Source organism: Aphis gossypii, chromosome X (assembly GCF_020184175.1).
Source record: "Aphis gossypii isolate Hap1 chromosome X, ASM2018417v2, whole genome shotgun sequence".
NCBI classification, from domain to species: domain Eukaryota; kingdom Metazoa; phylum Arthropoda; class Insecta; order Hemiptera; family Aphididae; genus Aphis; species Aphis gossypii.
In genome coordinates, this window is record NC_065533.1 from 21,668,148 (window position 1) to 21,690,725 (window position 22,578).

At 25.2% G+C, this 22,578-nt stretch overlaps 2 protein-coding genes across 3 annotated transcripts in view; one reads left to right on the plus strand and one right to left on the minus strand.

Annotated features, from left to right (window-relative positions):
* The window catches only part of LOC114119689 (acyl-coenzyme A thioesterase 13-like), a 47,170-nt gene that overhangs the window by 20,972 nt on the left and 3,620 nt on the right, over positions 1 to 22,578 (plus strand). The window lies entirely within an intron of this gene.
* Positions 439 to 22,132, minus strand: LOC114119678 (dedicator of cytokinesis protein 9). 2 transcript variants are annotated; one of them, XR_007606384.1, is made up of 34 exons: positions 21,760 to 22,132; positions 20,873 to 20,989; positions 20,572 to 20,747; positions 20,418 to 20,487; positions 20,198 to 20,343; positions 19,302 to 19,404; positions 19,049 to 19,217; positions 17,647 to 17,837; positions 17,382 to 17,540; positions 16,631 to 16,828; positions 16,223 to 16,392; positions 15,993 to 16,154; positions 15,847 to 15,926; positions 15,277 to 15,521; positions 14,967 to 15,208; positions 14,801 to 14,888; positions 13,950 to 14,138; positions 13,474 to 13,659; positions 12,484 to 12,681; positions 11,179 to 11,697; positions 9,658 to 9,788; positions 9,499 to 9,584; positions 8,536 to 8,944; positions 7,712 to 7,980; positions 7,235 to 7,510; positions 6,876 to 7,160; positions 5,297 to 5,505; positions 4,771 to 5,190; positions 3,787 to 3,933; positions 3,414 to 3,636; positions 3,161 to 3,333; positions 2,074 to 2,192; positions 1,844 to 1,985; positions 1,221 to 1,358 (listed from the first exon to the last, which is right to left on the minus strand). XR_007606384.1 is itself a non-coding variant. In XM_027981328.2 (33 exons), the coding sequence occupies exons 1-33, from the start codon at positions 21,856 to 21,858 to the stop codon at positions 1,115 to 1,117; spliced, it is 6,498 nt and encodes a 2,165-aa protein (XP_027837129.2). In that variant the 5' UTR covers positions 21,859 to 22,131; the 3' UTR covers positions 439 to 1,114. The 2 variants fall into 2 exon arrangements, 1 of the variants encoding a protein (XP_027837129.2); XM_027981328.2 differs by lacking the exon at positions 1,844 to 1,985 and having other exon boundaries at positions 439 to 1,358; positions 21,760 to 22,131.

Below are 22,578 nucleotides of genomic sequence, written 5' to 3' on the forward strand. Positions count from 1 at the left end.
TTGCCATTAGTTTTAAAAATTAAAATAGTTATGATGAATACATTTTAGAGCTATATTTTTATTTGGTCAAAACCATCCATTAAAAGTCGCACTCAACATGTAATGGTACAGCTATAGCTATGATCGTGTTTTGTTTGGTTAAGTTATTTAACAAGTCATTTTAAATATGTAATGGTTAACAATTTTCGTATTAACAATAAACTTGCCACCATTGACAGGTAAATGAGACTTTCTTTTACCACTTACGATATAAATTGTAAGATAATCATTTTTTTTTTTTAAGTTATGATTATCAACACATCGAGTATTAAATAACAAATTGAACAAAACTTAAATCATAGATGATGTGTCATTTTTAATGGGCAACAAAGTGCAAAATATATAAGACTTAGATAGGTATATTAATATATTATTATGATTTAAAAGTTATAAAACAACTTAACAACTTATATTTTATTTATTTTTCAACAGGTGTATTACTTCTTAATAAGTCATAAATTTCAATACTTTATCATTAAAATTATTATATAATAATAATTAACGTATTTTTTTTTTTGTAAAAAAAGCATACAAATGCTATGTATAATAACATGCCTATAATATATTTGTAATACGATATAAAAATTAATTTTAAATGATCTTATTCTAGAAAATTTCATTTTAATAATAATTGTAAACTTAGTGCAGAAGGATAATTGCATCCATAATTTTGATTAACACAATACGGTGTTGAACAATATATTTAAACTGAATAAGCCTAACCTAATTTCAATAAGTATAAATATTTTATTACACCTTACAAATTACAGGTAAGATAGATTATCTATATTAAATACTTTAAAATTATCTTAATGAAATAATAACAAAGCCTCTATGGCAAAAGTTGGAGAGGCGATAGTTATACAATGGCGGTAGTCATAATAAAAATAATATAAATAGTTATATAGTAATAAATAATAATTATAATATTTATAATAATAATAATAATAATAATAATAATAATAATAATAATAACAAGAAATAATTTAATATTTAGGTTAGTAACAATTTGAAGAATAAAAATGAATCCTTATGTAAATTATACTTTGTTTAAATTGGAGCTGTATTTCAAGTGTTATGCATTTGATGAATCTTGACTCGCACCACTAATTGCAGTAAACAGCGTTCGACTATCGTTACCAGGAGATGTACAAGATTGTAACACATCTCGCCACAAAGAATCGCTTTCAATGCACTCTGAAAGTTCCCGACACATTTTCAAAAAGTTTTCTTGCATTACGTCTTGATATTCAATTTGATCGGAAGACACTAACATTCGATTCAACTTCAACGCATCAAAACATGCGCTGATAAATTCTCTAAATTTTTAAAAACAAAAAAAATAAAACAAATAACGATTAAAAATTATAATAATCAATTTTTTTCAAACAAACTGGGAGATTGTCGTGCTTGATGTTAAGTAAAATGTAAAAACTAAACGATCGAGAATCAAAATAAATGGCTGTTAATAAGTCGGATATGATAATATTAAATATTACGGGTGATAACTATAATTATACAATATAATTATATAACTATACTCATTGTTAGAGGTAGGTAATTGTATTGAGTTTACAGTTATTCTTAAAAAAATCGCTAACTTTTGGATGTTAAGTTTTAATAATCGTTTAAGTTAATGTTTGTGCAATTTGTGCTCAGACTACTAGCTGCAGTAATTTTTTTCATAATTTACCTACATAATATGACCTATATACTGAATACTCACAGCTAGTATCTTCTATTTAGTCTGATAATTATTAAAAAATAAATTATAAAAAAAAAAACAAATTTCAATAATCACTACTTCGACAATGTCTTTTACAGCCAATACGTTCACTTCACGTGAAGAAAACTTGATTAAAATAAAATATGGTTTGGCGCATCATATATCCACACGAACTCCTTCTGCCCTTGGATCAGAATAATTTATGCATTTATTCTCGTACCTTTTATACATTTTCGTTATAGAATATATTTGAATATATTATATTATATACGCATAATGTTTGTGTAAAGTGTATTTTATAAGCTCACCTAAACGTATCTTTGAGGTCTTGAACTTTATCCGCCTGCAACTCAAGAACAGCTTGAGGTTCCAAAAACGCTCTAGCATATGCCAAAGGACCGGCATTGACTTGCACACAAACACTTCCCTGTAAAGTAATTTAAATTATATTTTATACTATACAACATAAAAAACTATAAAAACAACACAAAAAGAAGAAAATAAGTATTATAAAAATGTCTTAAGCCTTTTAAAAACTTAAATCCTTTATGAAATTGTGTCATATACTAATATAATTATAAGTAATAATAAGTATGCAAATTGTCTAATTAGCAATAAAAAAATCTCGCAAGCGAACAAATAGGAGATGTTGTAAAAAAGAAAATTTATGCTGTTGCAGAAAAAAAATCAGGATATATTGATTTTAAAACAATCAATGAAATAATGATTGTCAGACTCCCTTCTAAAAATGTTAGAATTATCGCCTTCAGATAGTATGTTCTTCAAATATGCTTCAAATACAGTGGTTGATGTGAAACGATCGTTTAGTCATTAAAAAAATATTTTGGCAACATTGAAAATTTAATAATTTAAAAGAAATTGTAATTATTTAATGCAACACATCATTTTTATGATTATAATTAATGTAGTTTTTCTATACATGCGTATTGTCGAGCTTATACAGAAATATTTTGATGTTTTTAGTTTAAATTTAAAAATTATATTTCTATATGTATGTAGATATTTTTTCATTTGGAATGTTTGGTTTGAATAAGACCCATAGTTTCTCTCCGTAATATTGACCTAAACGTGTATGTTAAGTGAAGATATTTAGATATATATTCCAATATCCATACATGTATAATAACAATGCCATATATCCATGCATCAAAAATTATATAATATGTTAACAAAAAAGAATTGAATACTATACCTATACTATTTTTCACTTATATTAGGTAGGTAGTATTTAAATTTATCAAAAACCCACGAAAATTACAAAAACCTCAGAAAAGAAGTATAAGTAGTAGGTACTTAACGTTCTTTAATTAATATGTTTTTAATACTATTATATTATATGTTGAATAAAATATATTATTAATATAAATTTTGTACTTGTAAACGTAGTTGCAATTTTTTTACATCCGTTGGCTGAGCAGAAACAGTTTGTCTCAATTCTCGAACTCGTTGGCACATTTCATCTATGGCTACTTGTATAGGGCATTGTTCTATTTCACGTCTAGCACATACCCGTAAACGTTTCTTGACATATGGAAATTTATACTCAGCTAGAAATATTAATTATTGACGATAAATTGTTTTGCTCTATTTCTACTTATTTTAACTATATAAAATGTTGAAATATTACTTTTTATAATAGTCTGTCGTTTCCATTGCTCGCGCGGACCACTTTGAGATTGGCCGCCACCAAGTGTAAACGGTGTTTCGAAAACAAAACTATCAATGTCGTGATTGCGTTCAAACTCAGAAATTGAATCGTTATCGATTTCCATGTATTTTTCTCCATGGTATGGCACGACGTGAGTGATTTGTATATAAGCAAACTTCGCGTCCAATTCAGAAATGGAAATCTATATAGACAAAAGCATTATAGTAATATTACAAAATCAAGAAAATCAAACTAGGTAATTTAATTATTCAAATATTCAATGAACTAGTAACTACCATCTATAAACGTACATTTTATATTTATATTGGAATATTTTTTATATAATACTTACGGTATTTGAATCCATAATTATGCGTACGTTGTCCCGGCCAAATTTGTCACCGTATTGACATAGTAATCGTTCAGATATGTCCGATAAAGGTGTTAGTTTTGGTTCTTTATATACAAATTCAACGCCGTGTTGGTCACCAAAATATGCCTTAACAAAAAAAATGTAAGCCAATAAGGAATAAGTTTTATTAAGCTTCAGTATAATGACAATAATAGTATGATATTGAACTTTGTGAAATATAAATACATAATATATATTTGATATTATATTAGGTATATTTTATAATTTATATGATATACCTACGTATATATAAAGGTGTTTATGCTTCCAATAAGTAGGATTGTAGCAGTTATATACTTTAATATAAGTATTACACTTATACCCTTAAAATTAATAGTATAATAACTAATATAATAAGCTCGTTAGTCTTTAATATATATATTATATATTAATAAAATAAAGTACTTTATTCGTTAAGTTTTAATTATTAAACATAAAATATATATCAAGAATATTGGTACCTAAGAAATTCATTATTTTTAATAAAAAAAGATTTCTCAATAATTTCTTACGAATTTTAAATTGTTTTAGACTAAAAAAATTTTGTCAACGTGTTAGGTAATTCTTCGATTCTAAGTAAAAAAAAAATAATGATTAAATCATTACTTTAAAATAGAGCGTTTAATGTAAGGTTGCAGCCTAAAGAATCGATTAATTTAAATGGCTATAATATTTGACCTGCACTATATCGTGTTTAAAGTACTACGTTAGCCCAACAATATTAATCAGTAAAATGTTAATTAATTGTTTGTGCAACCCAATACCAATTATTTAAACTTAAAAGTTTCGAAAACCAGAATATCTATTATTAAACGTATAAATACCAAAGGATAATATGCAGTGGCGAATCATCCCGATTTTAATATTAAAGAAATCGCATTAATTTATTAACATAGTTTCGATAACACTGAATGTACACTATACCTGTCCGAACAGCGTGACCCTATAGTAACGGCCGAGCATCCGGCGGCCCGACTGACGGGCTGACACGGCCGTGTCGTAAGCATTGCCGACGGTCCGGTAACAGTCAGCCAGCGCATGGTAGTCCTTGCGGTGCTCGTACACGGGTATGACCAGCTTGTACAATTCGCCGAAACATTCGTACAGCTCGGCCCGGCGCAGACTGACTGCGCACGCTTCCAGCCGTTCCAGCAAGGCCTGCTCTCCGTACAGCGTGTCGTTCGCCGCCACGCTGCCGCCGCCGGAGTCCAGCTGCAGGCCGGTCTCGTCCCTGGCAATGTTTGACGATATTTTCCCGAACGCTTCAGCGCCCCACGACTGCGTTCCCTTCAGTTTCCGGTACTGAGCCACGAGCGCCGCGATGTGAAGCCTACAACAGGCGGCCTGAAAAAACATAAGCTCGATAGTTATAACACATTATAATACGTAGGTAGTTAAAAAGTATGATTATTTACAGTTGCGTATAGTTATGTGTGTGTGTGATGCGTACCTCTGAAAAATCTCCGTTTTCATCATGATTTCGAGCCATGGTCTGTAACCAAGTTAAACGCAATTCGGGTGTTGACGCATACGAGTTTGCCAAACTGTGCTGGAGATCGGCCAGCATTTCGGGGTCGTGGTTCAGATCTTTCATACGGGCAGTCGCCATCAGAACGGTCCTTACGCGTCTTGTTAAATCCTTCACTTGCATTGGAAACCCTAAAGACCCAAACTCGTCTAATTACAGTGACCGGTTACTAGTAAAAACGGTATAGGTATATGAATACACTTTTAAATTTTTTTAACAAACATAACTATTTTAGTATAAATAGGTACATAATGCAATTGATAAATAAATAGTTGATAAGTTCTATATGTTAGTAATTTTATTGTTAGGACTCAAAAGTAGTGTATAAAGAGATTTATTTTACATAGATAAAAATTTAAGTACAGATTATTGCTACTAAAAAGTAGTATTATTGGTAGCTTTACGTAATACATGGTCTTATTAAGAATTTTAACATTTTGGAACACTTATGGAAATTTAACCCTCTTTAGCGAAATGGAGTCAGATTACTATATCGTGTTTTACTTAAAACGAAACAAACACGTTTGTTTATTTTTATGAGAAATTCTTAACATTGCTGCACCATCTTACTGTAAAACAGCGTGAATAGTTTCACGGAATAAACAGCTTAAAATAATTTTAATCTAAATACTTTGAAAATATAATTGTGTATAGGTAATAACTAATAGGTATCTATAGTAAAATTCATTGTAATTTCATTGTAAATTCTTACGAATAATGTTTTATGAGTTATAAGTTATAACAAAATAATTGTTTGAATGTAATTTTTTCTAAATTGGAAATTAAAATATACATAAAAAAATTATTTTCAAATATTTATTAGATTTTTTAATTTGAAAATGCTCACGAGGAACTTTGTATTTGTCACCTAAGGCTTTTTATAGATAATTTTATACATTTTCGTGATTTTGACAAAATTTAAACTTCAAATGCTTATACAAATAAATTGCACCAGTCTATTTTAAATGTTTTAATACAGCTAAAATAACAATGTAACTATGTATAAAAACTTTCAATTTTTTTTTTATAGGGCGAAAACATTTTTATCGACATTTATAGAAATAAAACTTAAAACTTTAAAATCTCTATAAATATTTTAAAGTAAGTCAAATTATTTTGAAAAATATACTTTTAGTGTAGAAAATGGAAAATGCTAACATACAATTTTACATATTTTTGTAAACTGTTAAGTAGGTAACTAAAGTTATTAGTCCTTAAGTTCATCAAAAAAACATTTTGTCAAAAACTAAAAATTTCCGTTTTCCTCAAGTTTTAAGAAAATAAAATAATATTTCAGTTAATAATATTATTGAACTAAAAATTGAAAAATTAACTTCTAAAATAGTAAGATTATAAGAAATTCTAATTAAAAATAATAAGCTATGTAAATTTACAGATATTTAAAATATTTTAATAATGAGTGTAGTATGTTTTTCATAGAATAACACACAAAATTGTTATTTATTTTTATTTTTTATTAAAACTATTAATTTGTACTTACCAGTATTTTTCATTACTTTATCACTATTGGCATAACTATTGATTAATGAGAGACTTTCTTGAAAACGTGAGTTATTAAGACCTGCAGATGTCAAGTCACCTAACAATTGTGACACAGCAATGACAGTTTGCAAATGAACTCTGGTAATGTTTGACGAAGAAAGTTCAAAATTGCTGCGCATTAATAGATAAAGAGCAGCACAGGATTCTTGTCTTACTTTGGAAGACCGACTATTACACCCATTTAATAATTGGGAGCAAAGTTTGCCAACTAAATGAGCAGTACCTTAACATAAAATGGTTACATATATAGTTTCTAATAGTTTTAAATTAGCTAGATAAGTTACCATATTTGAATACCTTTAAATAATACACAAGAAAAGTTATTAATAAACGATCTTAGAGTAGCAAACACATGTCCACAGACTGATGTAGATTGTGGAATGCATAAGAACGCCATGAGAGTGGAAAAAACACTCTCCATGATATCATTTTCACCATTGTATGCCATTAAAGTATCCTTAAAATGTACACAATAGGATGAAAGGGCATCAAGGACAACTAAACCCACTTCTGCTGTAAGATTGGCTTCACTTTGTACTCGAAATGCCATGTTGTCATCACTGGTCGAGTTATCTAAAACAGATACATATATAAATACATAATAACTAATATAAACACCTAAAACACCTAGGTCGTAGGAACCTAATAATATTAAAAGGTGATTAAAAAGGTTCTCAAATATTATTAATGTAAAAATTTTACAAATACTTAATTAAAAAGTTTACTGATTACACTAAAAAAAAATACTAAATACTATCAGTACTAAAGTATAACCTTTCTTTAAATTTTCCACTCGACCAATGCTGCCTGTACCATTACTACTTAATATGGGAGGAGTTAATTGAGATATTTGTGTCTGACAATTTAAATTAGCTGTAGTATCCACATTAAATTCAGATGGTGGTTGCATTCGGGCAGGTAATGTCATGGATTTCTTTGTAGTAGTTGTAGAAGTTGGTTGAACATTGTCACGGTTATTTGCAGCTAATGTTTCTTCCACTATGTAACGGCGTCCCATATACCGAAACTCTTGTAAACTTAACCTGTACATTAAAATACATACATTATTAAAGATTTATATAGATTCATATGTTTGATGCTCAATCATAAGTTAACAATATAAATATATACACTATACAGTATGTTATTATTGTATTATTATTATTTATTATTATTGTTGTACAGTGAATTATGTTATATTTAAAATAAATTAAACTATTATACTTTATTTATGTTGAGAAAGAACCTCATTAGTGAATAGTCTTCATTAGTTAGCAATTAGGATCATCTATCAGGTTAGCCTAACCCACTCATGCAAATTTGTTATGCTATGTGTTTGTTAAACGGAATAAATAATACATCTGGGTGTAACATCATTTTAACATAATAATATGAATGGAGTTTTTTCACTAATTTTTAAAATCACATCATAGATAAATAATTTAACTTTACATAAAACAATAGGCCATAAAAAATGAAGAAATGTGTTTTTCATTCTAAAAATATTATAATATGCTTTAAATAATAAACATTAAAAAGATATGTACCATGTAAAATACTAATAAAATTAAACCTTATAAATTATAAGTTTCACTTACTCAATAATTTTAAAAAATGCTACAATTTCTGGTTCTGTACAGTAACGCCACCAGGATATTAATTGATCTTGGGATGAATATTTCAAAACAAACAAAAAACACACAAGAACATCTTTAACTTCGGCGGGTTCCAATTTGCTTACTACATTTACTGAGGTGTCTGTATTAATGTGATATGTTTGTGTGCCACTAATAGATCTAGAATGACGATTTTTATTTGAAACATCCGATTCAGACACGTAAGAATTTTTTCTAATGGCTGTTTCTTGTGAAAATATTGACAAAGAATTTGTTCGATCGGGAGAAGATAAATTGGAAGCACAGGAATTTATACTTAAATTAGAATCAGTTTTAATCAGTTTTTCATGTTGTTGATGATCCAGGTTGATTAATTTTTTAGATGGTGTTACTAAAAAAAAATATAATATATTATTACTATTTATCCTATATAAAATATATATACTACGGCAAAATAGAAAACTTGGCATTTTATAAAATTATGATGGGGCAATAGTATGACCATTGTTAAATGTAGGTGAGTAATATTGAAGCTATTACATAATAGTCTAGATATTTTATATAATAATCAAGATGTAGCAGACATTTTAAAGTATAAAATTTTATCACTAGTTCTATAATATAGAATCTATATAATTATAAACTAAAAAATAAAATTATGTCGTAAGTATACAATTAAATGTTTGTTATTATAGAATAATTTTAAATATTATTAATTTTTATTGCAACATGAATTACTTTAATGACATTTAAATTTATATAAAATCATTTAGCATCTCTTTCTAATATTAAGTAGCTCTAATTTAATCGAATTATTGTATGCAAACATGTATTTTTGTACTCTTCAGAACATTTTTTTCCCCATAATTGTAGCTACTTATTACATTTCCTAAGCTTTTTTTTTTTATTCTTAACATATTCAAAATTATATTAAGAAAAACTTACAGTGACTAGCGATGGCTGCAAAATATGTAGAATCTCTCAAGTTCAAAGACATTCTTGGACCAATATCATTAGGAAGGTTTTTAGGTCTAAAATTCAAAAGTTTTAAAATTATATTATTCAATTATATATTTGTTTGTATAAATATGTTAATCAAAATACCTCGGGGAAGATAAATGTATAGGACGCTTGATTTGATTAACTATTCGTTTTCTATAATCTAAGCGACCAATGTTTTCTATAACAACTCCGAGCCAAGGTAAATACAATGATGCAATTCGGGCCATTTGTCCCTGTAAAATAAACAATATATTATCATATCATGTTTAATATATTTAGTAATCAAATTTTACTACAAATAATAAATATAAAAAAATAATACATAATCCTAGGGTTTGGGACTTAAAGCATTTGCATATTTTTTCTATTTATTCCAAAAAATAATAGAGTGAGAAATAAATTCATTTATTAATACTGTGATATTCAATCTGAAATTTGAGTGTGCATATTTTTGCATATTTCGTTTGGATTGAAAAAATTGGAAGAAAATGCTTACTTGAAATTTCTTTTTGCATATTTTGAAAAATTCTTCAAATTTAAATACAAAAACTATATCTACATACTTCAATCAATCAAACAAATAAAGTGAAGTGCTGAATTGAAAAAAAAACAGTAATACAATCAATACACTTCATATATGTTTGCTATACTCACAGCTTGTTATAATTTTTGTGTAAGTTAAAATAATCTTATTTTTAGAAAAACGATGGCCGCTATCATCTTTTTTATTTTTACTACTAATAATAATGTTTAAATAATACATATTTTAAATGCATATTTGAAGTGCTTTAAATCCCTAAAGCTAAAATATATGAATATAAATAGTAAACTATTTATAAATATTTATCATTTTTAAAAACAACACATTGGAAATTATTTGTAAAAACATGTAACTAGTTTGACAATATGATAAAGTCAAGATCCTAACTTAAACTTAGTATTTTGATCTATGTTTGATTGTTGCTATTGTAAATTGTTGCAAATAATTTTCCTATAATTATTATGATAATTGGTATTAAAGCAATAAAATACGGGAACTGGAGATGAATTAATTCAATCAATATCAATTATTGTCGTGTTAATAAGTTTGTTTAGTAAAAATTAAGGTATTTAATTGATGGGTATTAGAGATTAAGAGAAATATAAAAAAACCTTTTTTAATTATTGTAATGCTGGTATTATTTATTAGTTTGATTATTGCGACAGTATGAGAGTGAAGTCATGGGTTGGGATCAATCTTAGGTAAAAACTCTGTTAAAATATTGCATACATTAATATTAATAGTTAAATTTAATATTAGAGTGAATTGACTTATTGTCAAACTTAAATTATAAAACATTATCTGTGTTTGTGTATTGATTTCTTTACAATATTGAATTTTTTCCTTAATATGAATGTCAGAGAGAAAAAAATAAAATAGGATCCTCTGAACCTAAATATACTTTTCATGATCTATAGACATATTTTAAAAACCACATATAATTAAAAAGAATATATTTTGGCTCAAATTCAAAAATATATATATTATAATAGTCATTAATGGTATCATTTAAAGCTAACGTATACCTACTAGCAGTAAAAATGAATTAAAAAAAAAATAATAAGAAGAACTTTATTATTTACCTTAGATTGATATCGATCATCAAGTTCATGTTTGGCAAGTAAATCACGAAAACATGCAATAGCTGAGTGACGGTATTCATATGGCAAGCAAAACGAATTTGAAACTTCACGCAACAATATTGCCGTTAAGAAATGATGACGACAATATTCATCTGACATGTAGTATTGAGAATGTGGTGACCATCCTTGTGGCGTTTGCCCATTTTGGACTGGTAAATTAAATGAGACATAGTGTTCGTGTGATATAACTATCTTCATGAATAATAACTTTGCACTTCTAACAAAAGTTGAATCACAAGTTGACATGGTATTAATATATACATTTATCAGTCGAAATACGAATCCCCGGTCCATGAATGTCAAACATTTCTTTAAGAAATGACCAGTAGCCATATTCAACTTGGCGACTTGTGATGGCATTTCTTTGTGTTTAAGCGTGATATATGGCAATAGTACTTCTATTAACATATGATGAACACGAGACTGATATTCAGAAGAAAACCTTTCATTACGACGCATCTGTAAAAATATATATTTGTGTTTGCAAAACTGATACAGTTATATTATATATATCACACATTCAAGTATACTTTTTTTTAAAAATTACAATAGTTAAGAAAATATTTATTATACTAATTAAATAACAATTTGTTTCTGTTTATGATCTTTAAATTCTAATAATTTTATTACAGTTGGTTTGGTAATTAAATATTAAATATTAAGGGAACATTACATTCTAAAAAAGAAATACTTATATTTATCAACTCATATTTGCAATATTTCCATAGCATAGCATCATGATATGTTTGAAATTTATGGGGAAGGAAGGCTGACCTAACCTAACCTGGGCTACTTAATAAAACATTTATAGAAGTAACAAAGCTTTAAAAAATTAACTTACTAATAAGTTTCATAATTCATATTTGAAGAAAAAATATAAGTTAGAAATAGTTTGATAGAAAATGTACACTAGTGCACAACATATATTAAAGAATATATACAAGTTATGAAATACACATTATAATACTAGGGGTAGATAAAAATTGATGAAATAAGTAATGGTATAATTGTATTAATATTATAATATTAAATTTTTATCCAGCAACCACTAAAATAATCACTATATCAATTTTAAATATAGTGACTTTAATGACACAGTAATTTTAATTTAATAACCATGGAAGAATATTGTTCATATAAGTTTCTTATAATTTTATTATTTCTATTTGACAATATTAACATACTATTACCATTAACATACCTTTAATAAAATTAAAGGCATTTTTAATAAAATTATAATTGTACCTTAATTCTGTTTGATGTCAATAAATATTGTCCCATACTCTTTATCACAATTTGAAAGAAAAAGTTTGAGTTGACTAGAAATTTATTGATTAATAAAAAATCTGTATTATCCGGATTCAGTAAACTTGGTAAATGAGCTAGGAGTTGATCGTGCACAGTGTTATTAGGTGTATTTGTTGCAGGAGTAGTAAAAACATACTGAAAATTTAAATCAAAAAGATTTACATTATTATTATTGATCTATTAAAAAAGTCAGTATTAAAATATTATAAATAAAAATTATCTTATAAACTATTTAACTAATATTTAAATTTAAGTACATTTTTAGGTATTCTTGACAAGATAGAAAAACGAGAAATTATTACGCTATTATTTTTTCATGGGCTTTGTTATATTAATTATTGATTAGGTTGTTTTTGTGATCTTCTCTAAAACATCTGGTTAAATGATTACATTTAAAACAATTTCTCAAAAACTTTATACCATATACAACCTAAAATTTGGTTTAATTTTGGCATTTTTATTATTAATTTTAAAAACTTATAATTTTTAACTGAAATGAAATATGTAGATTTACATTATTAGTTACTTATAAATGTTAACATCTTAAAAATAGTTTGTTTTATTCAAAAGAAAAAAAAATAAATACTGTACTTATTTCACAAATTCTCTTTATTGAGAAGCATCTATCTAACTTAATTTAACTTTTATAAATTAATTTATGGATCAATGAATATACTAAAAAGAATACATTCTAATAAGCTTAAATTTGTATAGTACTTGTACAATAAAAAAAAAAAGAATATTTAACATTATCAATTTACAGAAATTATTTAGAATTTGATCGTATAATATAGTTATAAGTTATAACATAAAGATATTGTTATTATAAAATAAAGAGATTATTAATTATTATATGTATTATATGAATCGTTTATTGTCTAATAAACTAATAAATTAATATAATAAATAACGTAACTAATCACATACCTTTATGTAAATGTTTAATATGTCACATCGACCAGATTCTTGAATTGAATCTACTATATGAACCAATAACCTAATTATATTACTTGCAATATTGGCACAAGAAGTAAATGCCAGCAGATTAAATAACTGATTGAATAATGTTGGTAAAAAGTTGATTACAGAAATTAAATCAATTGCGTGCGATGCCTAAGAAATACAATATAAAAATAATTTATGTTTGTTTATATTATGTTACCAGAAATAATTAAAACACATAAATTAAATTAAAATATATATATATAAAAAAAAATTAAACTAATAGTTATTATATTATTTTTCTGCTATTTCTAAACATATTATTGTATTATGTAATGTGAATCATTATATGATATTATTAGAAAATTAAAACATGTACAGTGATATTATTTCCTTTCCTTAATAAGCATTGTCATTAATTCTGGTAACACATATTTAATTTTAATAGAAGTCTATATTACTTTTAATATTTTACATGTTTCCGTTTCAGGGGGTATGATGGTAGTTATTTTACTATGTTCCAAACGTTCTGCATGTGCAAAAAGGTTTTGCATATGATTATCTGATGAATAAATACTGGATAACAAATGGCACTTGAATGAAAATAAAGGCTTTTGTCCGTCTATCCAACACACTTCTGGCCCACAATACTAAATGAATTAAAAAAAAATAAATAACAAATATAATGTATAATATTATAATAATGTTTAATTATGATTATTAAATAGAGAAGATAACATCACTGAAAATTAGATTAATCTTCAGAATGAAAAATCATTAATTCTGAATTATTTTTAAATCACCCACAGTTAAAAATTGTGCCTTGAGATAAATAAAAACTACTTATAAATTTATACTATTTAAAAGTATTAAACTTTATAATTAATAGTTAGTTAAATTGTATTCATTTTATTTTGATACTTTAGTTATTAACTAAATATAAAATCCAATTTAGTTTTCTAACAATTAAAATTGTCATTTTTATAAAATTAAGTACAACTAATATTTAACCATGTGTTTTAAGTCTAAACAGATACTAATAATTTATAATTTATTCAATTTTATTGTAATATAATTAAAAGACAAAAATATACAATAAAAATAGGCAATAGTATAAATAAATAAATATATAAGTATTCATTCACATGTTCTTATTAAAGTAATTTAATTTAAATTTTATTATAATAGTTAATCATTAATTACATATAAGTATAACAGGATGATTGATTTAGTGTAAGAAATTCATTATTCAAGTTATATTGTAACATGTACAAATAACAATTAACTGTATTAAAGAAAATAAATCGCTTACTCCTTTTCCAAGACCAAATGGCTGTACTGATAAATACCCAGCTGGTAAACCAACAGATACGGGTAAACATTTGGTATCCACGTTGATTCTAAATAAATAAAATACAATTGAGATTATAATACAATGTAAAATACTAATTAGACAAGATAAATATGATTATTATTACTTAGATTTGAAGATAAGAGGTAGCCATGAGTATCCCACTATTGTTTCTACTGAAATATTTGATTGCTTTTTACGTGAACCATCTACCGAAATATGTTTGAAAGTAAACAATAGGTGATGTTTTGGAGTTATGTGTACTGGAAGTCTTATTTTAATTTCATCATACCAAATTGGATTTGTACTATGGTATAAGACATTAGTACACATGGAACTCAATAATTGACCGTGTGTTCCATAAATACACTATAATATATTGAAATAATATTTAAAATCATTTTTCAAAAAGAAAAATAACTTAAATATAAAATTACCTTAATAGGCTTAGAGTCAATATTATCACTATCAAATAGTTGAACCATACATGTAATGTTTCGAGCTCGAGGAATATGCTTTTGTGTATCGAATGCCAAAGACAGTGGATACACATAAATATGATTAATATAAGTTGTTTGTGGATGCGCTTCTGGGTATAATTCTGCAATTTCAATGATTGGATGATCTCGACTAGGTGGAGTAGGAAAAGGTTTAACTGCAGTCCAACATGTAGTCAATACATCTAAAAAAAAAAAAATTATATATAATTTAAAAACTAACATAAAATAAAACTGGGTTGGATATTTATATAATTTATTAAATCAACTGTTGTGATGATAAATTTAGTTAAATAATATAATAATATTTTAATAAACCCATCATTAAATATTATAATATTGAAATATTTTTATGCAAATTTGTTTAACAATAACAAAAAAACTATAGGAAAAGGTAAAAATGAAAGTGGCACGTATATGACTAATACCACCTACCTTACCTACCTAAAACTTTAAAGGACACCAATGATTACGTGTTTAAAAGAAATATAATTAATTGTTGATTCTTACTTTCTGGAAGACTGGTTAACTGTTGAATTTTTATTTGGACATGACCAGGAATTATAACACATTTGTTCATTTTTTCAGGTCTTAAAATAAATTATTTTTATAAAATCATCTAAAAATTTAAATTAAAAAACTATAAAAAAACTCACTTGCGATATTCCATTAGTATTTTAATCATATCATCATCTCCTAGTTTAGAAAGCTCCTGTCTATACAATGTCATATAATCGGAAGACGTATCTAGTTCACAACTATATAATCGAAACAAAGGTCGAGCACACCAAGCGAATGGCATTCGGTAATTACCTAACCTAAAAAATAAAAATAAAGTGATAATTTATTATAACTATATTTAGTTTCACCATTTTTATCTACTTACCTTTGACAAATATTTTTAACAGCTTTGAATACTTTTAAACCGTTATCTTTATTATTCGTTGTTGCTTTAATGTACGGTTCAGAAACACGTACAATACTACCTTGAAGTACTTTATCTATTCTTAAAACTAAGAATATATCTGAATGAGGTTTTGAGATACACATTATTGCCTAAAAATATAAAAAAACACTTAACATAAATAATAAATATGTATAATAGAATGAATAAATGAGTGATAATTCATTAATAATTTGTATAATATTATATATTCTTTTCTAATTCATTCTGGAAAAAGACAAACAATTTAAATAATACTAAGAAATGTTATTATTATTTATCATTATAAAGGAATTTCTCTGCATTAACCTTAACAATTTTTTTATGTTTAAAGTTATATAAAATAATTACTTGTTTTTGTTTGAATAACCAATTCTTTGTCACTTTACAATTTTTTGATATCTCAATAAACTTATGACCGTCAATTTGATTATCATGATTAAGTAGGTTTGTCATACTGTCATGGTTAATATCAAAATGGAAATCTTCAGATATTTTTTTACCAGAACGTACATCAAACAATGCCATTGTTGTAAAATATGGTTCAACCTATACGTAATAAAAATATTAAATTAAAATTTTGTTATAAAATATAACACTTATAAAATCTTAATAATGATTGATAAGGAAAGCAATTGTATATTGTTCAAATATTTACATAGTATTAATATACTTTAAAGAATAAAAGAAATATATTATAATTAATACAAATATCTACATTTTATTGAGAATTGTAACTTATGAAATTAATGTATAACATATTATATTCTCAATACTATTTTTTAAATGAACATTTTTAATGATTAAGATTTAATATTTAAGATTTTTGAAATATTGATCTAAATTTTCTATTTTTTTAGTTCAATTTCATCATATGATAAATCTTAAGTTTTCAAATAAAATTGAACTAAACAAGTAGAAAATATACTAATTTCATATCAGTATTCAATCATTAGTACTAAATAATATATTAAATTATGTTAAATGATACATTTATAAATTTTTTTCTAGCTATTTAAAAAAGTATTTTTAAAATAAAACTCAATATTTTAAAATAGAAATTACTTTATGCAACTATTTTATAATACGCAACAATTATTACTTGATTTGCGGAACCGTTGTTTTCATCATTGTTTATTTGTAATCGAAAGCTCAATGCTTGGCATTCAATTAAAACTCTCTGGCCAAATTTTTCTTTGTATGGTTCTGATATAGTATCAGCTGGTTGATTTAAAACATCTTGTCTAATATAACTACTAGGCTGTAAAAAAAGGTTGTATATATTATAAAAATGAAAATTGTTAAAAAAAATTATTTTTATTTCTGATATCCGATAATAAAAATTGTATACTAAGAATATTATTTACTTGTTGTACAAATGGATAAACTGCAAAAATTCTTCTTCTATTTTCTTGACGTACATGTGCATTTAACGAATCGGTTTCTCTTGCGTATCTCATCAACTGAGGATTTACACTATGTTCTAACCCTTTTAATGTACCAAAACTATCATTAGGTGGTATAATTGGCATGTTCTTGTCACTAGGAGTGATTTCTTCTAAATAATCCAGTAGTAAAGAATCAATATAGATTACATCATAAAAAATATTTAGTAAGGTACATAATATGTACTTAATATTATGAAAGATTTAATTAGAGAGTAAAATTTAAATATACATATTACATATAGACAAATAAAAAATAGAAAATATGGCATAAAGTAATATATAAAATATTAATATTAATATTTATTAATATTCATATTAATTTAAAATTATAAAATAATTCATTCATAAAATATATTATGTTATTGATAGATTTTTCAACTTAAACGAAATAAAAGTGACTAATCGCTTAAAAATGTATTAAATACAATAACACATGCCCCTAGTTAGCTTCATTATTTCATACCAGGTCTATTGGTTTTATTTTATTTTAAGATAGAATAATTATAACTCTGCAGTATACTACCAAAAACATGCATTTTTTAAAATTCTACTTCAATATTTAACCTTATGTCATACAATAAACTCTCAATTATTAGTCTCCTTTCATTGAACTATAAGAATTATGTATATATGTTTATAATCATCATTATAAAACTCTTCAAAACTTACCAAAAAAAGTTCTTATTTAATAAAAATGTTCCGTCCCACCCAGGGGTAATAAAATCAAAAGATGGAAGAACTTTCTTGTTAAGTTTCCCAATTTGGGAATTTTTAAATTTGTTATTCCGCAGATAATCAAAAATTTACTGTATTTTCTACTAAATAAAGTAAATCAACTTTTGAACAACATTCGAAACTTTTTCTATCTGATTTTGATATGAAATGCATTGTTTAACCAAATCTAACTTAATATTTTAACACTAATAATTAATATAATAATTAAGTTGCAAATGTTAGCTTTAAAATTAAACAACATTTTCTTCTTTTGTTTATAATAATTAAAAATACGTAACTGATTTAAGAAATGATTTAAATAAACTAAATAATAAATAGAATTTTATGTTTGAATAAAACCAAATTAAATATGCAATTTTTTAACAAAATAACTATATGAATGAAACTCAAACTCAAAATTAAACTAAATGGCAACTTTAAGAATTATAACCAACTACTAATAAAATGAGTTAATATGTTTAAATATTTAAAACAAACTGAATATTATGAAGATATTCTCTCCATTTTTTTCAATAGTTATATAATCCAATAACAAATTCTATAATGCTCATATTGCACGCGTTTTAATGATCAAAATGGTTCATACTATTATTTTCTGGTACTTTATCTTCTCGTTTGTCACTATTATGCTGCAAGGCTAATTGTAATTTGGTCATCCAATCCATAAGTTCAGGCTCTGTATCTGAAGCTAAACAATAGCTTTTGTCAGTATCAGCCATCCGTAATTCAAAACAAAATCGGCCTTTTTTACTATTCTAAAAATTTAACGACAATGTATGATAAAAAGATTATCAAGTATGACATAATATGTTGATCATTAAATTATTAAAAATATTTACCCGAATTACTTTGTCACATAAATCCATAACAATTGTTGCTTTGGTATCACCTTTTTTATCATCTTTATAAACTTCTAATATATATGTGCCATCCACTTGTTGTCTAAAAATGTATAATTTGTTAAAATTAAATATATTTGTATTTATAGCAGATAAGAAAAAATTTATTTTAGCTAAAACAGTATTATTTAAATAAAAATCTAGTAATGATATAAATAGGGCTAGGATTTATATGCAATAAAAAATTGTAAAATATGCATTTTATTTACCAAAATATGCAAAAATATGCAAAAACAAATTTTTATTATTTCTAGAGTATTATTATTTATCATAATTCAAAATTGTATTATTATTACATTAAAATAATAAATATTAGTTTATATTACATCATTATTACATGCTACTATAATGTGTTGTTTCAATAATTTTCAAATACAAACATCCAGCGATTTGAAAGTAAAATAGATTTATACTGACTAAAACTCCTTTCCACATCACACGAGGTTATTTGTGCATATTTTAAATAATGCGATTTATCCTAGAGTTAATCAATATCGATTTCTTAGACAGATAATAGTAATACTTTATATTTACAATAATTCGACGGATAAACCAAAAATTATCGATTTTATGAAAAAAACACCATTTAAAATTAACAATAAATTATAAAAATTTGAAAATTTAAGTTAAAAAAAGTCAAAATTCCAAAAATCTATAAATATGCAATTATATGCATTGTGTTCAAAATATGCAAAAATATGCAAAAATAAATTGGTTCTATTTAAACGAGAATAAGCCAAATCGTGGACAAATCTGACAACCATTAAATTTGGACTTAAGGAAAAAAACATGCAAATGCATATAAATCCTAGCCCTAGATATAAATATAAATTTACTTCAATATGCAATAACGTCGTTTGAATGATTTTGAACCAGCTAAATTAGCAAACATTCGTTCTGAGGCGCCTCCTCCACCATCCGGACCTTTATACAAATACCCTTGTTTGAATAAAGCACTATCGTTTTTTATTGTTTTCCAATCCTTATGAATAAAAATGAATTTAATAATTGTTAAACAATGTAATAATATCATACCAAATAACAATAATGTATTACTTTATCTAATCCATCTAGATCTGTGTCAATCTCATAAATTTCTTCTTTGAAATCGTCATTTTTAAATACCCTAAAAAAATTAAAATAAATACTGAATATACAAGTGATATATAGTGTTTAAATTAATGCAGAACAATTTTATAAATATAATTACTCTGATGGAAATTGAATATATGATCCTGAATATGCACTATATTTATAGTGTATAACATTCCAGTTTGATAAGTAACTTTCTATACATCTTTTTGTTAAAAGTGAGCAATCTGTAGTGTCTGCATTTGAAGGAATACTGGGGTCCATAGTACGATATCTTCTTGGTAGTACCACTTGCTATGTATAAAAAAAAGTTTCATATTATTTAAAAATATATAAATATAAATAAACTATCAAATAAATATTACATGATTAATCAATGCAATTAAAATTTAAAATATTTGATTTAGTTATAAACTTACAGAAACATCATCAGAAGGATAAAGTAATAATTCTCTTTGAGGATCATTCTGAAAAACTGTTTGGTTCTTGGTAATATAGTCTTCAAAGTCTAATGGATCTACTTGAAAACATTTTTGCTGCCAAAAACAAAATAATATTATTTATTCAAAGTAATCACAACTTCTAAACATTTTTGAAAAAATAACTATAAAGTAACATTGTAAATTACATTTTTATTTTATTTTCTTTATAATGTTAATAGATAAGAATTTGTTTAATTGGGTAAGCAACTTTTTACGAATAATTAGATAGTTTACCTGCCTATGACATTTTATTTTTTAAATCAAGATAAACTCTAAAACTAGAAAAAACTAGAACTTAAAAAAAAAAATAAAACTAAAACTAGAACTTTTTAACTTCTTAAATTTTAAAATTACCTGTATTAACTTTAAAATGCAAAATCAGAATTTTATATTTAATTAATCATTATATAGCTACCATAAAGTGTCAGTAGAGAAAATATTAATGTTAGATAAATAGAAATTAATGATAATAATATTTGAAATTAGGACAGTAATGGCCTGAGGTAGAGAAATATTTGTTAACTGTCTAATTATTCTATATTGTATTATCTAATTAAAAAGCTGAAGTTAAGGATTAATTACCCCAAATAGTTTTATTATTTAACATTAAAAAAAAGTCTCATCAATAGTACACTCAAATTGTTGAATAATATGCAATATGCGTAAAATCATTAAAAATTAAAACCTAGTAGATTCACCAATAATAGATTAAAAATTAGTTCCAAAACTACATAAGCAATATTAAGTTGCAAAAAAAAAGTTTAGATAATTAAAAAAAATAATTACAAATGAAATAAATTTACAAATTATTAATTAAGACTTACGTTATTTGAGCTATCACGGACAACTTGAGATACAGTTTCTCGAAGTTGAGCTGCCATTCCTGGCCGCCCTAAACCTTTGGTGAATTTTCTCTCTCCCATACTTACTCTCAACTCAACTATTGTTTAAAGTTAAATATAAATTACAAATAACATAAAAATACATTTTTAAATGCATAATAATTAATAATTAATTTTAATAATGAACATGGAAATTGTAAACGTTAGTAATGCAGTAATTTTGAAACTTAATGTAATATTATTAATAATACTGTGGTCTATGAGCAATAAAAAGAAGTTTTCAACTAGCTTTATTTTAAAATGTTACTGAAATTCGGCTATCGCCTCTAAGCCTTCTATAATTGCATAATTCATTAATATATGCCGCGTACCGATAATGATAGCGATAATGATTGTTGATAAAATGTATGATAAGGCATTAAGACCATTTTGAGTTTTCAATGATAATATTATAAATAATTGTATACTTACTTAGTACTTAAAGATAACCGATTAAAGATAAAAATTGTTTGGTAATTATAAGTAATGAGTATAAGTGAAAAAAATCCCAATGAAGTGGGAACCGAAGCCCGACTGACACTGTAACCAAAAAACATAATTAATAACTACATAAAAAATGATAAAAAAAAGTGTTTATAAATGATAAATCCCTATTATAATCCGTATTATTGTGTCCTTGGTTTGTAGTGGGCATTTTTATTATTTAGGATTTGGACTTCTTGAATTTACATATATTTTTATGGTGTAGATTATTCTTGGCAAGATATAGGTAAATTTATTTTGTAAAATGGTAAAATAACT